Source organism: Eucyclogobius newberryi, unplaced genomic scaffold (genome assembly GCF_026437365.1).
Source record: "Eucyclogobius newberryi isolate DKJ021-1_F unplaced genomic scaffold, fEucNew1.0.hap1 SCAF_20, whole genome shotgun sequence".
NCBI lineage: Eukaryota > Metazoa > Chordata > Actinopteri > Gobiiformes > Gobiidae > Eucyclogobius > Eucyclogobius newberryi.
Window position 1 is genome coordinate 6,205,918 of NW_027315835.1, and position 17,444 is coordinate 6,223,361.

General features: G+C 41.3%; 1 protein-coding gene across 1 annotated transcript; it reads left to right on the forward strand.

The window, feature by feature from the left end:
• The first annotated feature begins 857 nt into the window (after window positions 1-857).
• Window positions 858-12,273, forward strand: LOC140369091 (suppressor of cytokine signaling 3-like). Its single transcript, XM_072456334.1, has 3 exons — window positions 858-1,006; window positions 10,770-11,091; window positions 11,736-12,273. The coding sequence occupies exons 2-3, from the start codon at window positions 10,999-11,001 to the stop codon at window positions 12,258-12,260; spliced, it is 618 nt and encodes a 205-aa protein (XP_072312435.1). The 5' UTR covers window positions 858-1,006; window positions 10,770-10,998; the 3' UTR covers window positions 12,261-12,273.
• The last annotated feature ends 5,171 nt before the right edge of the window (window positions 12,274-17,444 follow it).

Below are 17,444 nucleotides of genomic sequence, written 5' to 3' on the forward strand. Positions count from 1 at the left end.
CCATTTTTGTAATTTGACAAATAAAAATATATAAGAGCGACTTTATTTTGTTGAATTCATGTTTAGAGCGTCAAAAAAAGTTGTTTCTTTATATAAATTCTGCATAAACTTTGACTGGAATGAATGTCCCTGCTGTGATGTCACTTCCTGTTATAGTTTTCTTCATATTTTTCAGGGTTTTCTCCACAAATACCTGCTCGATCGGTGTCAAACTATATTATATATATGTACAACAGGTATAAATACACAAAATAAAGTCAGAATTAGAAGTAGTATTAGCGGTAGTAGTAATAGTAGTAGCTAGTACCTTCTAATAATAGGCTAGTAGTATAATATTAGTAATAGCAGGGGGTAATATAACCAAAATCGTGCATAAAATATGGGTAAAAATAACAGGAAAAACCCTAGAAAATCTTTTTTTATGGATTTTTTTTGGTCAAAAAAGTTGTTTCTTTGTGTAAATTCTGCATAAACTTCTGGAACGTCCCTGCCGTGATGTCACTTCCTGTTATACTTTCCTTCACATTTTCCCACGTTTCCTCCACAAATACCTGCTCGATCGGCGTCAAACTATCATTTACACGTGCGACAGGTACAAACACACCGAATAAAGTCAGAATTGGAACACGTTAAAACCCGTCACACGTCACTTTAAACCCGGAGCCACGTCCAGGCCCCGCCCCCTCCGCGGCCCAAATGCCTGGGTCTCTCGGCGCGTCCGCCTCTTCCGCCACTCGCGCGCCGCCGGGGACGCTCGCTTTCGCCCCGCGCCGCCCCCGCCGCCGCCGCCGCCGCCGGGAGCCGTCGGGAGCCGCGTCCTTCTCTCTCTCTCACGCTCTCGCCGTGGACGCCTATCATCGATTCTCCGCGCGCACGTCTCTGTTGGATTTTAATGCCTGAGTTAATCGTTTATCTACTGGCGCTACTCTCGGGTAGTTTGCGGCGCGTGCTGCTGCGGCGTTGCGACGAGCGGCTGTTCCGCACGACGGCCGGGCATATCTGCAAGGTAACGGGGAAACGGACGCGGCGTGTGCGGGAGCCGGGTGGGGGGGTGTTACGGGAGGACCGGGCCCGGGATGTGGCGCTGTGTGTGTGTGTGTGTGTGTTTGGGGGTTGTTAAACGCGCGGTTTGGTGCAGTGCAGGCGAAGCGTCGCGCCGGCGGGACAGACGCGCGCGGAGCCGCTACAGCGTGAATGATGGTGGGACACTCCGAGTTGTAGTAGTGTGCGAGGGTGCGAGTGTGCGAGTGTTCCGAGAGCTTGGTTCGGGCTGGTTCGTTGTGGTTTCTGGGTTAAGTCTAAATTTAGCCCGGTTTTATGTTTAATCCCTCAGTCTTGACTTGTTCTAGAGGTTCTGGACTCGGTCCTGGTTCCGCTGTGTTTAGATTGTGTCCAGGCTTACGTTTGACCCCGGTTTAGTCCTGGTTTAGTCCTGGTTTAGTCCTAGTTTTGTCCTGGTTTAGTCCTGGTTTAGTCCTGGTTTAGTCCTGGTTTAGTCCTGGTTTTGTCTTGGTTTAGTCCTGGTTTAGTCCTGGTTTTGTCCTGGTTTTGTCCTGGTTTAGTCCTGGTTTTGTCTTGGTTTAGTCCTGGTTTAGTCCTGGTTTTGTCCTGGTTTAGTCCTGGTTTTGTCCTGGTTTTGTCCTGGTTTAGCTTGGATTTTGTCTCGATGTGAGGGTTTTCTGGGTTTGTCTAGATTTACCCCGGCTTAACCTAAATTTAGTCCCAGTTCAACCCAGTTTGAGTCTGCTGTAGTCCTATTTGTCCGCTATGTTTATATTGTGTCCAGTTTTTGCATTTGACCCTGGTTTAGTCCTGGTTTTGTCCTGGTTTAGTCCTGGTTTTGTCCTGGTTTAGTCCTGGTTTGGCTTGGATTTCTTCTCGGTTTTAGGGTTTTCTGGGCTTTTCTAGATTTTACCCGGTTTAGTCCAATTTTTGTTTTAGACCTGGTTCACCTCCATATATTCAGGCTGTGTCCTGTAATGGCATTTTGCCCGGGTTTAGTCCTGGTTTGGCTTGGATTTGGTCTCTTTTGATGGCTTTTAGTTCTAGTCCCGGTTCACCAGGTTCATGACACGGTCGTCCCATTTTTAGACCACGTTTAGTTCCACTTCAGCTCAGATTTATTCTTGCATTTGCTGCGCTTTAGTTCACACTCCTATTTTCACAGGTTTACATCGCGTCCAGTTTTGGCATTTGACCCTGGTTTGGTCCCGGTTTGGCTCTGACTCGGTCTGGATCGGAGGGTTTTCTGATTTAGTCTCGATTTAGCCCTTCGTTTTTCAGCTTTAGAGCACATTCAACCTCGTCAAAATCGGGAATAAAACGAGAATTAACGACGAATCAATTCCCGGACCGACTAACGACCTGTGTGAACGCAGCTTCAGGCTAGACTCATCCAGGCTAATCACATCGCTTGTCCCTAACGTGCAGTCGTCCTATTACAAATGAGATAAGACGAGATAAGAAGAAAAAAACACAAGGCTACAAGACGATTAAGTGCAATACGTGGCTTTATGACCAGTTAATGAACATTTGTGGGCTCGGATGACTTCTGACGTCGAGGACCGCTCAGGTCTCGTTTCCCGCGTTTGTGTTTATCCCCCGATCGCTACGGGAACGCGCTGAAATGTGTCGGTAAACGTCTTGGTCGAGGTCCCAAAAAATGTGAACGAGCAGAAACGTCGATCTACGCTCTTGTTCAGGCGATTTCTGTCTCGCTTTCAGGTTGTTTTTAATCGTTTTAATTGTAGACGATGTACGATATTCACATTTTGCTTTTTCTTTGCATTATCGTCCATGTCTACTACTACTACTACTACTACTACTACTACTACTACTACTACTACTACTACTACTACTACTACATTTTTCACTCATGTTTTGAACCTGATTATTCACTAAATTAGTTAGCTAGGACTAGTACTATTAGCAGTACTTGTAGGATTAGCACTACTTGTACTATTAGCAGTACTTGTAGGATTAGCACTACTTGTACTATTAGCAGTACTTGTAGGATTAGCACTACTTGTACTATTAGCAGTACTTGTAGGATTAGCAGTACTAGTACTATTAGCAGTACTTGTAGGATTAGCAGTACTAGTACTATTAGCAGTACTTGTAGGATTAGCACTACTTGTACTATTAGCTGTACTTGTAGGATTAGCAGTACTTGTACTATTAGCAGTACTTGTAGGATTAGCAGTACTAGTACTATTAGCAGTACTTGTAGGATTACCAGTACTAGTACTATTAGCAGTACTTGTAGGATTAGCACTACTTGTACTATTAGCAGTACTTGTAGGATTAGCAGTACTTGTACTATTAGCAGTACTTGTAGGATTAGCAGTACTTGTACTATTAGCAGTACTTGTAGGATTAGCAGTACTAGTACTATTAGCAGTACTTGTAGGATTAGCAGTACTAGTACTATTAGCAGTACTTGTAGGATTAGCAGTACTTGTAGGATTAGCAGTACTAGTACTATTAGCAGTACTTGTAGGATTAGCAGTACTAGTACTATTAGCAGTACTTGTAGGATTAGCAGTACTAGTACTATTAGCAGTACTTGTAGGATTAGCAGTACTAGTACTATTAGCAGTACTTGTAGGATTAGCAGTACTAGTACTATTAGCAGTACTTGTAGGATTAGCAGTACTAGTACTATTAGCAGTACTTGTAGGATTAGCAGTACTAGTACTATTAGCAGTACTTGTAGGATTAGCACTACTAGTACTATTAGCAGTACTTGTAGGACTTCAGCTGCAAACGTTAGAATCTGGTGTGACTCGTCGATACAAAGCTACAGTGTGTTTCCTTCTGCTGTTTATCTGTTGCAGCTCATGTTTGTAACGATATTGCTCATTTTGAATCGTTGCTTTGGTGATAATCCTGCTGCAGAGTTGTTGTTGTTGTTGTTGTTGTTGTTGTTGTTGTTGTTGAATGTGTCACTATGCAGGGCTCAGATGAAGGATTTCCTCTTGTACAGCAGCAGCTGCTAAACAATCCCTTAATTTGTTCAAATTTGTTAAGCAATTTGATAAGTTGCATAGCAAAACACAAAAGTGACTAACAATCAATATTTTCCATTGATGTAACAAGATTATTTATTTCAAATGTATTTGTAAACATTCTATTTAAGAAAAAAAACTCACTTAAACTTAAAATAACTTTTAAACATTTCATATTTTTCAAAATAAAACAGAAAACCTGCATATACAATTAGTCAGAGCCTTATTTACAACTTTCTTCCACATCATAATCAGATGACTATTTGCATGAGTCTCATTTACATATTAATAGTCTTTAGACTCACAAGTTACACATCACCACCAGAGTCGTCATGACGATGGGCTGTTTGTATCACAATGACTTTTCTTACACACACAACACGTCCTGGACATGAGTGAGTTTGACCCCTTTGAATTCCACATCCTCAGGGTTCTCGGGGCGTCTTTGCTCCGCCTTTGCCTCGTCTTTGCTCCGCCTTTGCCTCGTCTTTGCTCCGCCTTTGCCTCGTCTTTGCTCCGCCTTTGCCTCGTCTTTGCTCCGCCTTTGCCTCGTCTTTGCTCCGCCTTTGCCTCGTCTTTGCTCCGTCTTTGCTACGTCTTTGCTACGTCTTTGCTTCATCTTTTGCTTCCTCTTTGCTTCCTCTTTGCTTCCTCTTTCTTCCCCTTTTTTACCGCTGCTTCCGTTTTAACGACGTTCAGAAAAGGGGTTCGTCCAGATGATTCGCTGCGATCATCCGGCCGCTCCCGGTTTTCATTGGCCCTCACCGTTTTACCCGCCGCCCTCGCTGTATCCGTGGCGTATTAATACTCTGACTGCGGCGCTCCGTCTCCTCCTCGGCGTGGGATATTCAGGCCAAAGTGGGAACACCTTTTCAGAGCCGTGTAACCGGAGAACGGGGCCCTCTGTGGGGCTGTGCGGGACCACTTTTAGTGAATGGGCGGCGGGTCAGGGCCGACGCCGAGGCCCAGAAGAGGAACTGGAAGTACTCTGTAACGTGTGCGGTCTGTTTGCAGTACTAGGACTCGGTTACTCGTATCTGCAGCGTGTACTTTGCCTTCTACTTCAGTACTTTTACCTCTTTTCAATCTACAAGTGACAAACGCTTCATGTCGACAATATTAAATGATTTGAACTCGGGATGTCACGGGGTTAACGGGATTATTTAGGGCGCAATATAATCGTAAAGACTAGTAAAAATAAAATATAATCTTGACATTTTCTTTGTGGCATTTTTCAGATTGGGAAAAATGTTAAATACAAACAAAAATAAATAAAAAGAGAGGTTTTCTTTCTCTCTTTTTTCCCTTTTGTTAATTTCATATATTTCTTAAAATTATTATTATTATTTGTGTCTGTTCATATGAATTGTGTTTTTCTTGAATAAAAAAAAAGAAATAATATAAAAGTGAAATTTTTCCAACTAAATTGGGTCTTTTTTTTAGTTCAATTAAAACATTTTGGAGGGGAAATTATAATACAAATGTATATCTAAATGTGAAGTGCTTTTTTGTCTTGCTGTTTATGTCAAATTGACAAGTTCAGAAGGTTTGAGTTCATGAAGCAGGTCACGTACTGAGAACATTTAGGACTTTGTGCTCGTTTTATTCTCACAATAAACGTGACACAAAAATTTTAAATTGTGTCATCCCAAATTTGAACATTTGTGTTTCTTGCGTCGCTTCTTCCAATTTTATTTCTTTTTTCTTCTTCTCATGTTTGTGTTCATCCTTTTGAAAATACCTCATTTCATGCTTCAGTATTTCATGTTTTGTCGGTTCGATTACTGCAACATTTAATCGTGACCAGTCGACTATAATGTGTATATATATATATCTTAGTCATATTTTGATCATCGTTCATTGTTATCTGGACCACACAGACTCTAAAACATTAAAGCATTATTAAATCAAACTCATATTCTCTCTCTTAAACCCTTCATTCACCACGTTTTAACTTTTATTTGGTTATAATGTGTTGTTGGGGTATTTTCTCTGAGAAGTTGTCAGTTTGTTTCTACTTTTGTAATATTATATTGAAGTAATGATACTCTTGTTACTTGAGGAAGGATCGATGCAGGTGGAGGATGTTGCTGTAGAGGGCAGTAGTATATTAAGTAAATGCAGTCTTTGTCATTTACTCAAGTATTGTTCGGGTTAGTCCTGGTTTAGATCTGGTAAAGCAATAGTTTAGTCCGCTGGTTCTTAAAGAGTGCCACCGGATCGAGATGTGATCGATGACGGCGTCATTTGAGTCTAAAATAGAAAAACCAGGTCTGAAGTAGGAATACATTAAATTCAATAAGTCGTTTTAACGAAGAAAATATCTCAAGGAGGAGTAATGAAGTAAACACAAGAACTGAAGAAATGTCCGCGTACCATTCAGAAGTGCATGTACCACAGTTTGAGAAACACTGGAATAGTCTTGTTTTAGACCTGGGTTAGACCTGGTTTAGTCCTGGTTTAGTCCTGGTTTAGTCCTGGTTTAGTCCTGGTTTAGTCCTGATTTAGTCCTGGTTTAGTCCTGGTTTAGTCCTGGTTTAGTCCTGGTTTAGTCCTAGTTTAGACCTAGAATACTCCTGTTTTAGACCTGGTTTAGGCTTAGTTTAGACCTTGAATAGTCTTGGTTTAGTCCTGATTTAGTTCTGGTTTAGTCCTGGTTTAGTCTTGGTTTAGTCCTGGATTATACCTGGTTTAGTCCTAGTTTAGACCTTGAATAGTCCAGTTTTAGTCCTGGTTTAGGTACTCAAAAGGCATTATATATTTTCTAACAAGGAAAGGTTTGAGAACCACTGGACGGACGATTCATCTTTCGTCTCAAACTAAAACAAACAAACTCCGTGCTCAAACAATTGCGGACAAAGCTTCAGAATCAAGACTCGACCCGGACAAGGGCCTGCGCCGCTTCAGGTTCGTGCGGGTCAAACGCGGTCACAATCTGGCGTTCTGGGACCTTCGATGGGCCTCGCTCGTCCAGAGACCCTTCCATCTGCAGAACGTCCAGAGACCGTTGAAATCTGAAGCAGTGTTATAGGACTAAATATAACTCGGGCGCTTTTTCTCCCGTGTCCACTTTGGGACGGTGGTCACGGTCTTCTAATGTCGCCCAAAACGAGAATAGACGTTTTTATTCAGTCCTTGGGTTACGGTGAAATGGATTTTTTAGAGTTTTAAGTCATATTATCGTGCTGTTCCATGAATAACGTAAATAAACTGTAAAATACTTTCACTAAAAGTCTTCTTGATGATTTCTTTTGAACATTGAGACTTTTTTGAATACATTATAAACCAAATAAAGGTCTGTGACCTGCTCACGGCCTGTTCACGACCTGTTCACGACCTGTTCACGACCTGTTCACGACCTGTCTGTTGCCTGCTCACGACCTGTTCACGACCCGTCTGTGACCTGCTCACGACCTGTCTGTGACCTGCTCACGACCTGTCTGTTGCCTGCTCACGACCTGTTCATGGCCTGCCCACGACCTGTCTGTGACCTGCCCACGACCTGTCTGTGACCTGTCCGTGACCTGCTCACGACCTGTCCGTGACCTGCTCACGACCTGTCTGTGACCTGCTCACGACCTGTCTGTGACCTGCTCACGACTTGTCTGTGACCTGCTCACGACCTGCTCACAACCTGTCTGACCTGTTCACGACCTGTCTGTGACCTGCCCACGACCTGCTCACAACCTGCTCACGACCTCTCTGTGACCTGTCCACGACCTGCTCGTGACCTGTCTGTGACCTGCCCACGACCTGCTCACAACCTGCTCACGACCTCTCTGTGACCTGCCCACGACCTTACCACCACCTGTTTGCGACCTTTCCACAACCTGTCCACGACCTGTCCACGACCTGTCCACGACCTGTCCACGACCTGTCCATGACCTGTCCATGACCTTTCAACGACCTGTGACACTGTTCGGTCACGTTTTCAGTGACATAACTGTCGCCTCCCACTCGACACTTGCATTTAAACGTTGAGAAAGTTCACGTTAATCTCAGGCTTTTACAGGATTAACTCAAGTTTTTTAGTCGTGATCATTTGTGCCACGCCCTCGAGCGGCAGTGACAGTCGAGCAGTGATCGTCTGTTACGTAAAGTTTGATGGTTTTCGAGCGAATTAACGACCAATTATAGATAATATTGTGAATGCTGCTTTGAAGGCTCTTTAAAGACGGCTGGAATAAGAAGGAAAACACAACTACTACATTTAAAGGCACGTTTAAGCACATTCTTATTGGATTGATCTACTTCGATTGAACAAAAATAGCTGTTAAAACGCTATAATTAAGGTATTATTTTATGTCACAATAATCACAATATCGACTTATTGTTTAATTGATAATCGTTGACACAATCTCTTTGGGACTCCATGTTTGTTTTCTTTGCATTTGTGGGAATATTGTGTTTGTCACGTCGATGACTAATTATGAACGACATCTAAAGTACTGAAGCGGTTCATGTTCTCGATATTGTACATTTACACTTCCCTGTCAGGATCAGGATGTACTTTATTCCCTCAAACTGACTTCTAAAGGTGCATCACGTAACTTTTCTGGAAGCGACTATGGCACCTGCTGATTATATCGTATTATTATGGCTTTGCCTGGAATGAAAAAAAATAAAATTAATGTATCTTGATTTTGTATATTGTGTGTTAAAACAAGATATTTTCTGCTTTTTCTATTGGTATTCTTATTTTGAGTAATTAAATTATACTCAAAACAAGATAAATACTATTTATTTCAAGGACTTGTTAACTGTGAAAGTACACATACTTCTGCAGCTTTAAAGAAATATCGTGGGCTGCTGTATCGATATATCGTGATACTTAATGTGGTTATGCAGTATCGATATCGTGGGCTGCTGTATCGATATATCGTGATACTAAATGTGGTTATGCAGTATCGATATCGTGGGCTGCTGTATCGATATATCGTGATACTAAATGTGGTTATGCAGTATCGATATATATCGTGATACTAAATGTGGTTATGCAGTATCGATATCGTGGGCTGCTGTATCGATATATATCGTGATACTAAATGTGGTTATGCAGTATTGATATCGTGGGCTGCTGTATCGATATATCGTGATACTAAATGTGGTTATGCAGTATCGATATCGTGGGCTGCTGTATCGATATATCGCCATTTTTGAGTCATTTTTGGTATAATTTCCCGAATTATTTTGTGACCGCGCCACAATTTTGTTGCTCGTTTAAAGAAAGGAAAGTTGTGACATTTTGACTGTTTTGATTATTAAAATTGTGTGTTTCATTTTGAGTTTGTGCAGGTCGTGGTTAGATCGGGTTCTTTAAAAAATAGTGATGTATCGTAGAATATCATGAGCGACATATCGATTATCGCAAAATCGTGACATTATCGTATCGTGAGCCGTGTGTCGCATCGTTAGGGCCCAGTGATATTTCTGTGGTTTATGGGGACATTTGTGTAAAAGGTGAAGGTTTTAAAAGCTCAAGACTCATTAATACTCGTGTGTGATGATCCGTCGGTACAAACCGGCTCTGCGTACTGTCGCCGTAATAAGAAGTGCTCCGCCCGCAGCTTCTGAAACGGCTTCAGTGAAGAACTTTAAAACGTATCGTAGTTTTGTTCATTTATTCTAAAGGTTTTGTCGTTCTTTATGTCAGATTGGGACAAAGCTTCAGCGTGTGGACAAATCATTAGTAGTGACGATATGCAAATGTCACGGTACAATATCATCGCGATCCAAATGTATAGGTGCGATATTTATAGCAATGTTTTGACGAAGCAGCAGAATTGTAGAAATGATACACGACTTTGGGTTCGTTTTTCTCACTTTGGTCTTGTCGTGCTCGTTTATGAAAGAATCAAAAACGGTTAGAATGAATCAAATGTTTAATCCCTGTCGGTACAATTCTAATACAGAGATAACAGAGCACTTACCATCTATCCCTATCGAATGTGACGGCGACTTACACGGGCGCTCCGGACGCACCGCTTTCCCTGCTCTGCTCGTACATTTATAACATTCTGATATATGGCGCAATATGAAGGGTAAGATAAGATAAGATATTCCTTGGGTGACGCCTCTCTCAGTATTCTTCCACTCGCCGTTTTATCGTCCTTGAGCTCGTCCGCCGCTTCGTCCAGCACAGGTGTCTTATCAGAGAGCGTCTTAGAGGAACAATGGAGTATGTGTTCGCGTGTGCGTGTGAGGAGTTCTTCATAATACATCAAAATATAGTTTAATACAGTCTCGTGAAATGAATATTGTCGGTATTACAATATAGTAAGGTTTATATATTTGGTTTCCCCTTCAGTCTGATGAAAGAAGTTTACCGTAGTTACTGGAGTATAAGTCGCACCAGCCATAAAATGCATAATAGAGAAGAAAAAAACATATAAGTCGCACTGGAGTATGAAATGCAGTTGCAAGTGTGAAAATAACAAATAATATCACATATAAGTCACTCCGGAGTATAAGTATAAATATAAGTATAAGTTGCACCCCGGCCAAAACTGAAAAAAGGTGCAATTTATAATACGGAAAATACTATAAATAAATGAACAGAAGATTAACTGAATCTCGTTGTTTCGTGTCTGTGTCGTCTGCACTGAAATGGAGCAAAGGCTCATGGTCCATGTCTCCTCTGTCTCATAACCATAGATTTAAGCAACAGTTTGTCATTATTGTGAGACTTGTGTCGTTATTGTTCCAGTTTGTCCCATAAACCAGACCCCAGACGTGACGCCCCTGTCTCTCTCTCGCTCTCAGGTGTTCGTAGGTGCCCTCCCCCAGCCCCTCTCTGGATGCTCCGGCCCCCTCTGCCCCGGGGCCCTGGACCCGGACTGTGAGCCCCACATACTCCGGCGGCACAGTCTCCCCAGGCCCGAGCTCTCCGTGTGGGGCCGCCTGCCCGCCCGAGCCCCTCGTGCGGCCCGGAGCCGCGCCCTCGGGCCCCCCACCTCCGGACCGGGGCGAGGCGGGGGGCCTGTCCGTCGCCATGGTGACGTCGGGAGCCATGACGTCAGGGGGGGCCCTGAGCGTCACCCCGCTGCACTACAAGCCCTTCAGCTCGCACGCGCACTACCAGCAGGTCAGTGGGACGAAGTAACGAGGTACACGAGTCAAAAGTACTGTAGTAACGAGGTACATGAGTCAAAAGTACTGTAGTAACGAGGTACACGAGTCACAGTACTGTAGTAACGAGGTACACGAGTCACAGTACTGTAGTAACGCGGTACACGAGTCACAGTACTGTAATAACGAGGTACACGAGTCACAGTACTGTAGTAACGAGGTACACGAGTCACAGTACTGTAGTAACGCGGTACACGAGTCACAGTACTGTAGTAACGAGGTACACGAGTCACAGTACTGTAGTAACGAGGTACACGAGTCACAGTACTGTAGTAACGAGGTACACGAGTCACAGTACTGTAGTAACGAGGTACACGAGTCACAGTACTGTAGTAACGAGGTACACGAGTCACAGTACTGTAGTAACGAGGTACACGAGTCACAGTACTGTAGTAACGAGGTACACGAGTCACAGTACTGTAGTAACGAGGTACACGAGTCACAGTACTGTAGTAACGAGGTACACGAGTCACAGTACTGTAGTAACAAGGTACACGACACTTCAGATTCAAAGCCATGTTACCGTTTACAATGTTCTCCTTTCTAACTGAACGCCGCGGGGAACAACGCCTGATGTCCTTCCTCTGCTCTCTCCCCCAGGTCATGTGTGCCGTGCGTAAACTCCAGGAGAGCGGCTTCTACTGGGGCGCCGTGAGCGGGCGGGACGCCGGCGCCCTGCTCCGCGCCGAGCCCCCGGGCACCTTCCTGGTCCGCGACTCGTCCGACCACCACCACTTCTTCGCCCTGTCAGTGCAGACGCCGCGCGGCATCAAGAACCTGCGCATCCACAGCCAGGACGAGGGCTTCTTCCTGCAGCGCGACCCGCTCAGCGCCCAGCAGCCGCCGCGCTTCGACTGCGTGCTCAAGCTCATCGCGCACTACATGGGCAAGGGCCACGCCATCGGGGCCCACGGCAACAACGGGAGGCACGTCTACTTGATACACAGCGGCGGCGAGAAGGTGGCGCTGGAGCTGCGGCGGCCCCTGTGCGCCTCCATGTCGTCGCTGCAGCACCTGTGCAGGAGAACGCTGAACAGTGCCAGTCTCGAGGCCAGGACTGAGCGGCCCGAGCAGATCCCGCACACGCTCAGAGACTTCATGGACGAGTACGACGCTCCCATCTGACGGAGGAGCGCCCGCCACGCCCTCAAACCTGCGACGAAAACAATGTAGCACATGAAGAGAGCGGTGTGCGAAAACGGGGGGAACGTCGCGGTCGACCACATCAAAAAGGACGAGAAAACGGTCAAAAGTTGTCGCAGTTCTTGAGGTTTTTTTACAAACTGCATTTTTCATTTGACTTTGGAGTTTGTCACGTGTTTCGTCTAAAAGTCGACGGTTCGAGACGCTTCATGTCACGTGAAGACGATCTTCTGTGAACTCAAAAACGGTGAATAACAAGTAAAAACCAACGGCCGCTCACAAATAATTGAATGATATTAAAATGGAGAAAAAAATCTGCACCAACTCGATACTGTTTAGACTCAATAATGAAATAAATAAATCCTTCACACGGGACAAAACTGGACATTTCCTCAACAGTTTTCGATTGGTCTGAAAATAATATAGGAACAGAATGAATTGTAGCTGTTGTGTCTTTGCCAAATTCACCAACAAAAATCCAACCTAACTCTTGCTAATAATAAGTTTTATGCAATTATTATTCTTTTAAAAAATGACAATAACTGGACATTAGTTGAAGAAAAATTGTGACTTTTAAGCCGTTTCGTGACCAAAATGACGCGTTTAATTGTGACGTCGAACTCGATGTGTGTCGTTCGCGGCGGGTGCGGTCGACTGCCGTAAACTTTCCCCCCCGTTTGTGTTTTGTAACGGACATTTTCTACCACGCGGCATGATTTTTACAGATACCTCATCTGCAAAAACCCTAAAAAAGACGTACGAGAAAATATCAAAAAGACGAAGGCATTGAGGTCAAAACTAGTTGAATTTTCTTGTGTTTTTTTTTTATTTTATTTTTTTACTCATGACTGACCCTGACGCAGAGCTTTGCTTCGTAGACGATTAAACTACTCAATTTTAACAATGACAGGAAGAGGCGGGATCAAAGTTTCGCGTTTAGCGCCGTCGCACGCAGATGTACGCACAGAAACAGGGGCGGGGCCAGTAGCCAAGCCGGGCTTTTTACTACAACGTTTTGGAAAATACTTCAGGACGACAAGCGATAGTTTCATATTTGTATTTTTTTATTAGAGATTTTGGTTGAACTTTCAAATTTACCACACAAACGAGAGCAAAACTGGGAAAATATCTGCACTAATAAAGCATCCGCGAAGTATTGTAAAAGTTTTGTTTTTACTTTCGACGTAAATTTTGGGTAAAACTGTACGAATACACTGCAAAATTAAACCTGAAAACTACAAAAATACACACAATGTCCTTGAAATCTGTGAAATTATCTGCCAGTGCAGTAAGTGAATTTTACTTTTCAAGAATTCTAGAAATAAGCTTAATAATCTGACTTATTTAGAGTTTATTTAGTAGAAATGTCTTAAAACAAGATGAGTCAGATTTTTTGCCTTGAGGAACACCAATGGATTTAACTGTAATGTTTTGGAAAATGTTTAGAAATTGTTTTGTTCACCTCAATTTGTGATTAAAATTCGGGTTTCACTTTTCCAAAAGCAGTTTATATATCCACATAAATAAGAAAACTAGTATTTAAGTATATCATTTTAGAAAAAGATCTAAAAAGCAATCGTACCGTTCAGCTCGACTTTTGAGGCAAATTTTGCATAAACTCTTTCCAAAATGGTACAAATTTGTGCAAAAACGTATTTTGATAATTATAATCGTTATCTGGACTAAACACTCTAAAACACAAGCGAAAATAACTTTTTTTTTTAACAAAGACAGCAGCGTTATTAAACCAAAATGTCAAAACAATATGTGATTTTCATAAATAACACACTTTATTCATAAACATTCTCTATCTAGAAGCTTCCAGTCGCCATATTTCAAGCTTTATTTGGTTAAAAATGCGTTTATTTGGTTAAAAATGCGTTTAAAAAGTCTCTAAAAGATTGAATTTATTATGAAATCCAGCCGTCGTTTCAGTGGAAGTCCAGTTTTTGCAGTGCGTAGGGGGGAGGAGTGTCGGGGGGAGTGTTGGGGGAGGGAGCGGGAAGCGGCATTAGAAAAGGGAAACCGAAGTGGTCGAAACGAGGAGCTAGGAGGGAGGAGACATACTGGTACACGAGCATTGATTGACGCGCCGCATGAACAGTAGAATGGGCTCACGGGGGCAGCGAGCGAGCGGGACAAACACATGCATTTAAAAGAAACTACTCAAAGAAGTCACTTTATCGGCACGTATATGACATACTTTACCACGAATTATACTTCTAGTCAATTTAAATGCTGTTTTGAGGCTTGAAAATTGTACATTCTTCAAACTAACTGACATTTCTACATCGGAAATTTATGTTTTTTATTCCAAAAAATTTAAAATGTGTTATGATTTTTCACTTTTGTCTCCAGACATTCTAAAATGATTAGTTATATAGTAAAATTGTCATTAAATATTTAGATTTATGTGTACATTTACGTCAACGCGAGTTAAAATCTTCATTCAAAACGCTAAAATCTATGTTTTTTGAGTAGTTTAAATGTGTTTTTTCGTATTTGAAGCCGATTTTTCTGCCAGTAGAGCAAAAAAATGGCAGAGAGGGCAAAAATAAAGACTAAAATAAAGGTTATATAAGACTAACATTTATATTCTATACACAATTGTTGAATATGTTGATTTGAGTGTAATTTTACACTGACAAAACAACATCAACATGAGTTAAAATAAGTTGCGTGTTTGAGTAGTGTCGACTTATTAGATTTCAAGAAATGTTTTGAGTATTTTCAACGTGTTTTGTCTTATTTCAAGCTGAATTATCTGCCATCGGAGCGGGTAAACTGCACACGAGGAACACAAATACTTTGAAATCATTGAATTTAAGCAAATAAATAACAATTCAAATGCATTAGTTTGAATTTTAAGACATTATAACGAAATTTTTTGTAGAATTTTTCAACACAAGACAGAACAATTTGATTAAAAATGGCTACATATAATTGTTTTGAACATAAACAAAAGTGTCAAAACAAACGTGTGAAAAACTGGCTGGCTATTGGCTGATTTCATCCCCAAATACAAACAAATCTCATCTACATTTCTGTAAAAGCATCAGAACTAATCGAAAAAAGACGCGACTTTTAACAATCTTGCGTAATTCGGTGGTAAAATTAACGTAAATGTGCTATAATTTACATATACTGTTTTTACTTTTGTCCGAATGAACCGTGAATCTGAATTCTCTTGTACCCAGAGTCTTAATTTAGTCATTTTTTGATGTTATAATCTCAGTATCGTGTCTTTAACGCCGTTTTGTTGCGAAAACTAATGGAAGCTACGGCGGTTTCCACAGACAATGTTGCGTGTTTGTCGCGCGGATTTTTGCGAAAGTCGACGGCCATTTTTAAAGCTGACGAATTGTGTCAATTAGCCTGGTTTCATTTCATTCAGATTTTGGTCTAATTAAAACAAAAATCTACTGATAAACTGAGCAAAAACTAATGAAGAAGCAAATTTCGACTGTTATCTTATTTTTGGACGACTTTTCTCCAAATTCCAATCAAAATCAATTTAAATCATCTTTATTGTAATTTGTACCTGATTTACATTTTATTTTTATTTTTAGACAGATTTGAAACTAGAAAAAATGTATAATATGCTGGGTAATTTCCTAATATGATGTCATCAATTACAAACAGGAAGTTAAATAACAAACCTAAAAATGTGCAATTCTGTGATAAGATCCAAATATTTTGCTAAAAATTTTAAAAACCTTAACTGTTCAATGAGTCGTCCGACCTGTAGGGGGCGCTTTAATATGTAAACATTTGATTTGAAACTTGCGCTATTTTATTTTCCCGACATTTTCAAATTACAATGAAATAAATGGCCATATTTCAGGGTGTAAAAAAACATTTAATTTACTAATGTTTAATCAAAATCCTGGAGTTTTGGCCCAGTGTTTGCTGGGTAATTTCCTAGTGTGATGTCATCAATTACAATCAGGAAGTGAAATTATAAACCAAAAAAATTTGCAATTCTTTGATAACATTTTTAAAATTTTTGCAAGATATTTGGATCTTAACTGTTCAATGAGTCGTCCGACCTGTAGGGGGCGCTTAAATATGTCAACATTTGATTTGAAACTTACGCTGTTTTATTTTCCCGACATTTTCAAATTACAATTACGTAAATTACCATTTTTTAGGTTGTAAAAAAAACACTTATTTTGCTCATGTTTAATCTAAATCCTGGACACTCACGCACATCGTCCGCCGCGACCTAAGGGATTCTTTTACGACACCATTTTGTGACCCGGACTCGACCGAAAATTGTGCTTTTGTTTGTATTTTACGTTCTCATTTTTACCCTGTGAGTATATCGTAGCGGAGCTAGCGTTGTTGGTGTGACCATCTTGTAAAGAAAATGTTTTTGATTTTACGACAGTTTTGGTTTGGTTCTTTTGACCGCGTGTTTGTACGTTGTATATGTCTTTCATAAAGACGTCCGGCAAAAAAAATACACGCTGTAAAATGAATCTCAAGTGATGAAAAAAAACAAAAAACATGAACAGAAAATAAATGAAAAAAGAACGTTGCACATATTTATATTTCTAAAGTATTTCAATAATTTATATTAAAGAGCACTATTTTTACAAAAGTCAGTGTCGTGTGTCCTGTGTGTTTTTTTACTGACCTGGAAGTAGAAGAAGAAGTAGTAGAAGTAGTAGAAGTAGTAGAAGTAGTAGAAGTAGTAGAAGTAGTAGAAGTAGTAGAAGTAGTAGAAGTAGTAGAAGTAGTAGAAGTAGTAGAAGTAGTAGAAGTAGTAGAAGAAAAAGTAGAAGTAGTAGAAGTATTAGAAGTACAGGAAGAAGTGTAAGTACAAGAAGAAGAAGTGTAAGTACAAGAAGAAGAAGTGTAAGTACAAGAAGAAGAAGTGTAAGTACAAGAAGAAGAAGTGTAAGTACAAGAAGAAGAAGTGTAAGTACAAGAAGAAGAAGTGTAAGTACAAGAAGAAGTAGTAGTAGTAGTAAAAGAAGATATAATAGAAGTAGAAGAAGTGGCGGTGGCGGCAGAGCCATGTTTCCACTGGTTTACTTTGGAGAGGACGGTGTGAAGGTAAGTTAAAGGGCCCATGACGGGGTTTTACCATGTTCTAATTGTGACTTAAAAGTAAAAACAAACATTACAAACACTTTAGAATCCATTTTTTAAAAACCGGGA

Coding starts and splice junctions, on each gene's coding strand:
- LOC140369091 (XM_072456334.1), top strand. CDS start 10,999: ATGGTGACGTCGGGAGCCATGACGTCAGGGGGGGCCCTGAGCGTCACC. Junction 11,092..11,735: donor CGCACGCGCACTACCAGCAG/GTCAGTGGGACG, acceptor TCTCTCCCCCAG/GTCATGTGTGCCGTGCGTAA.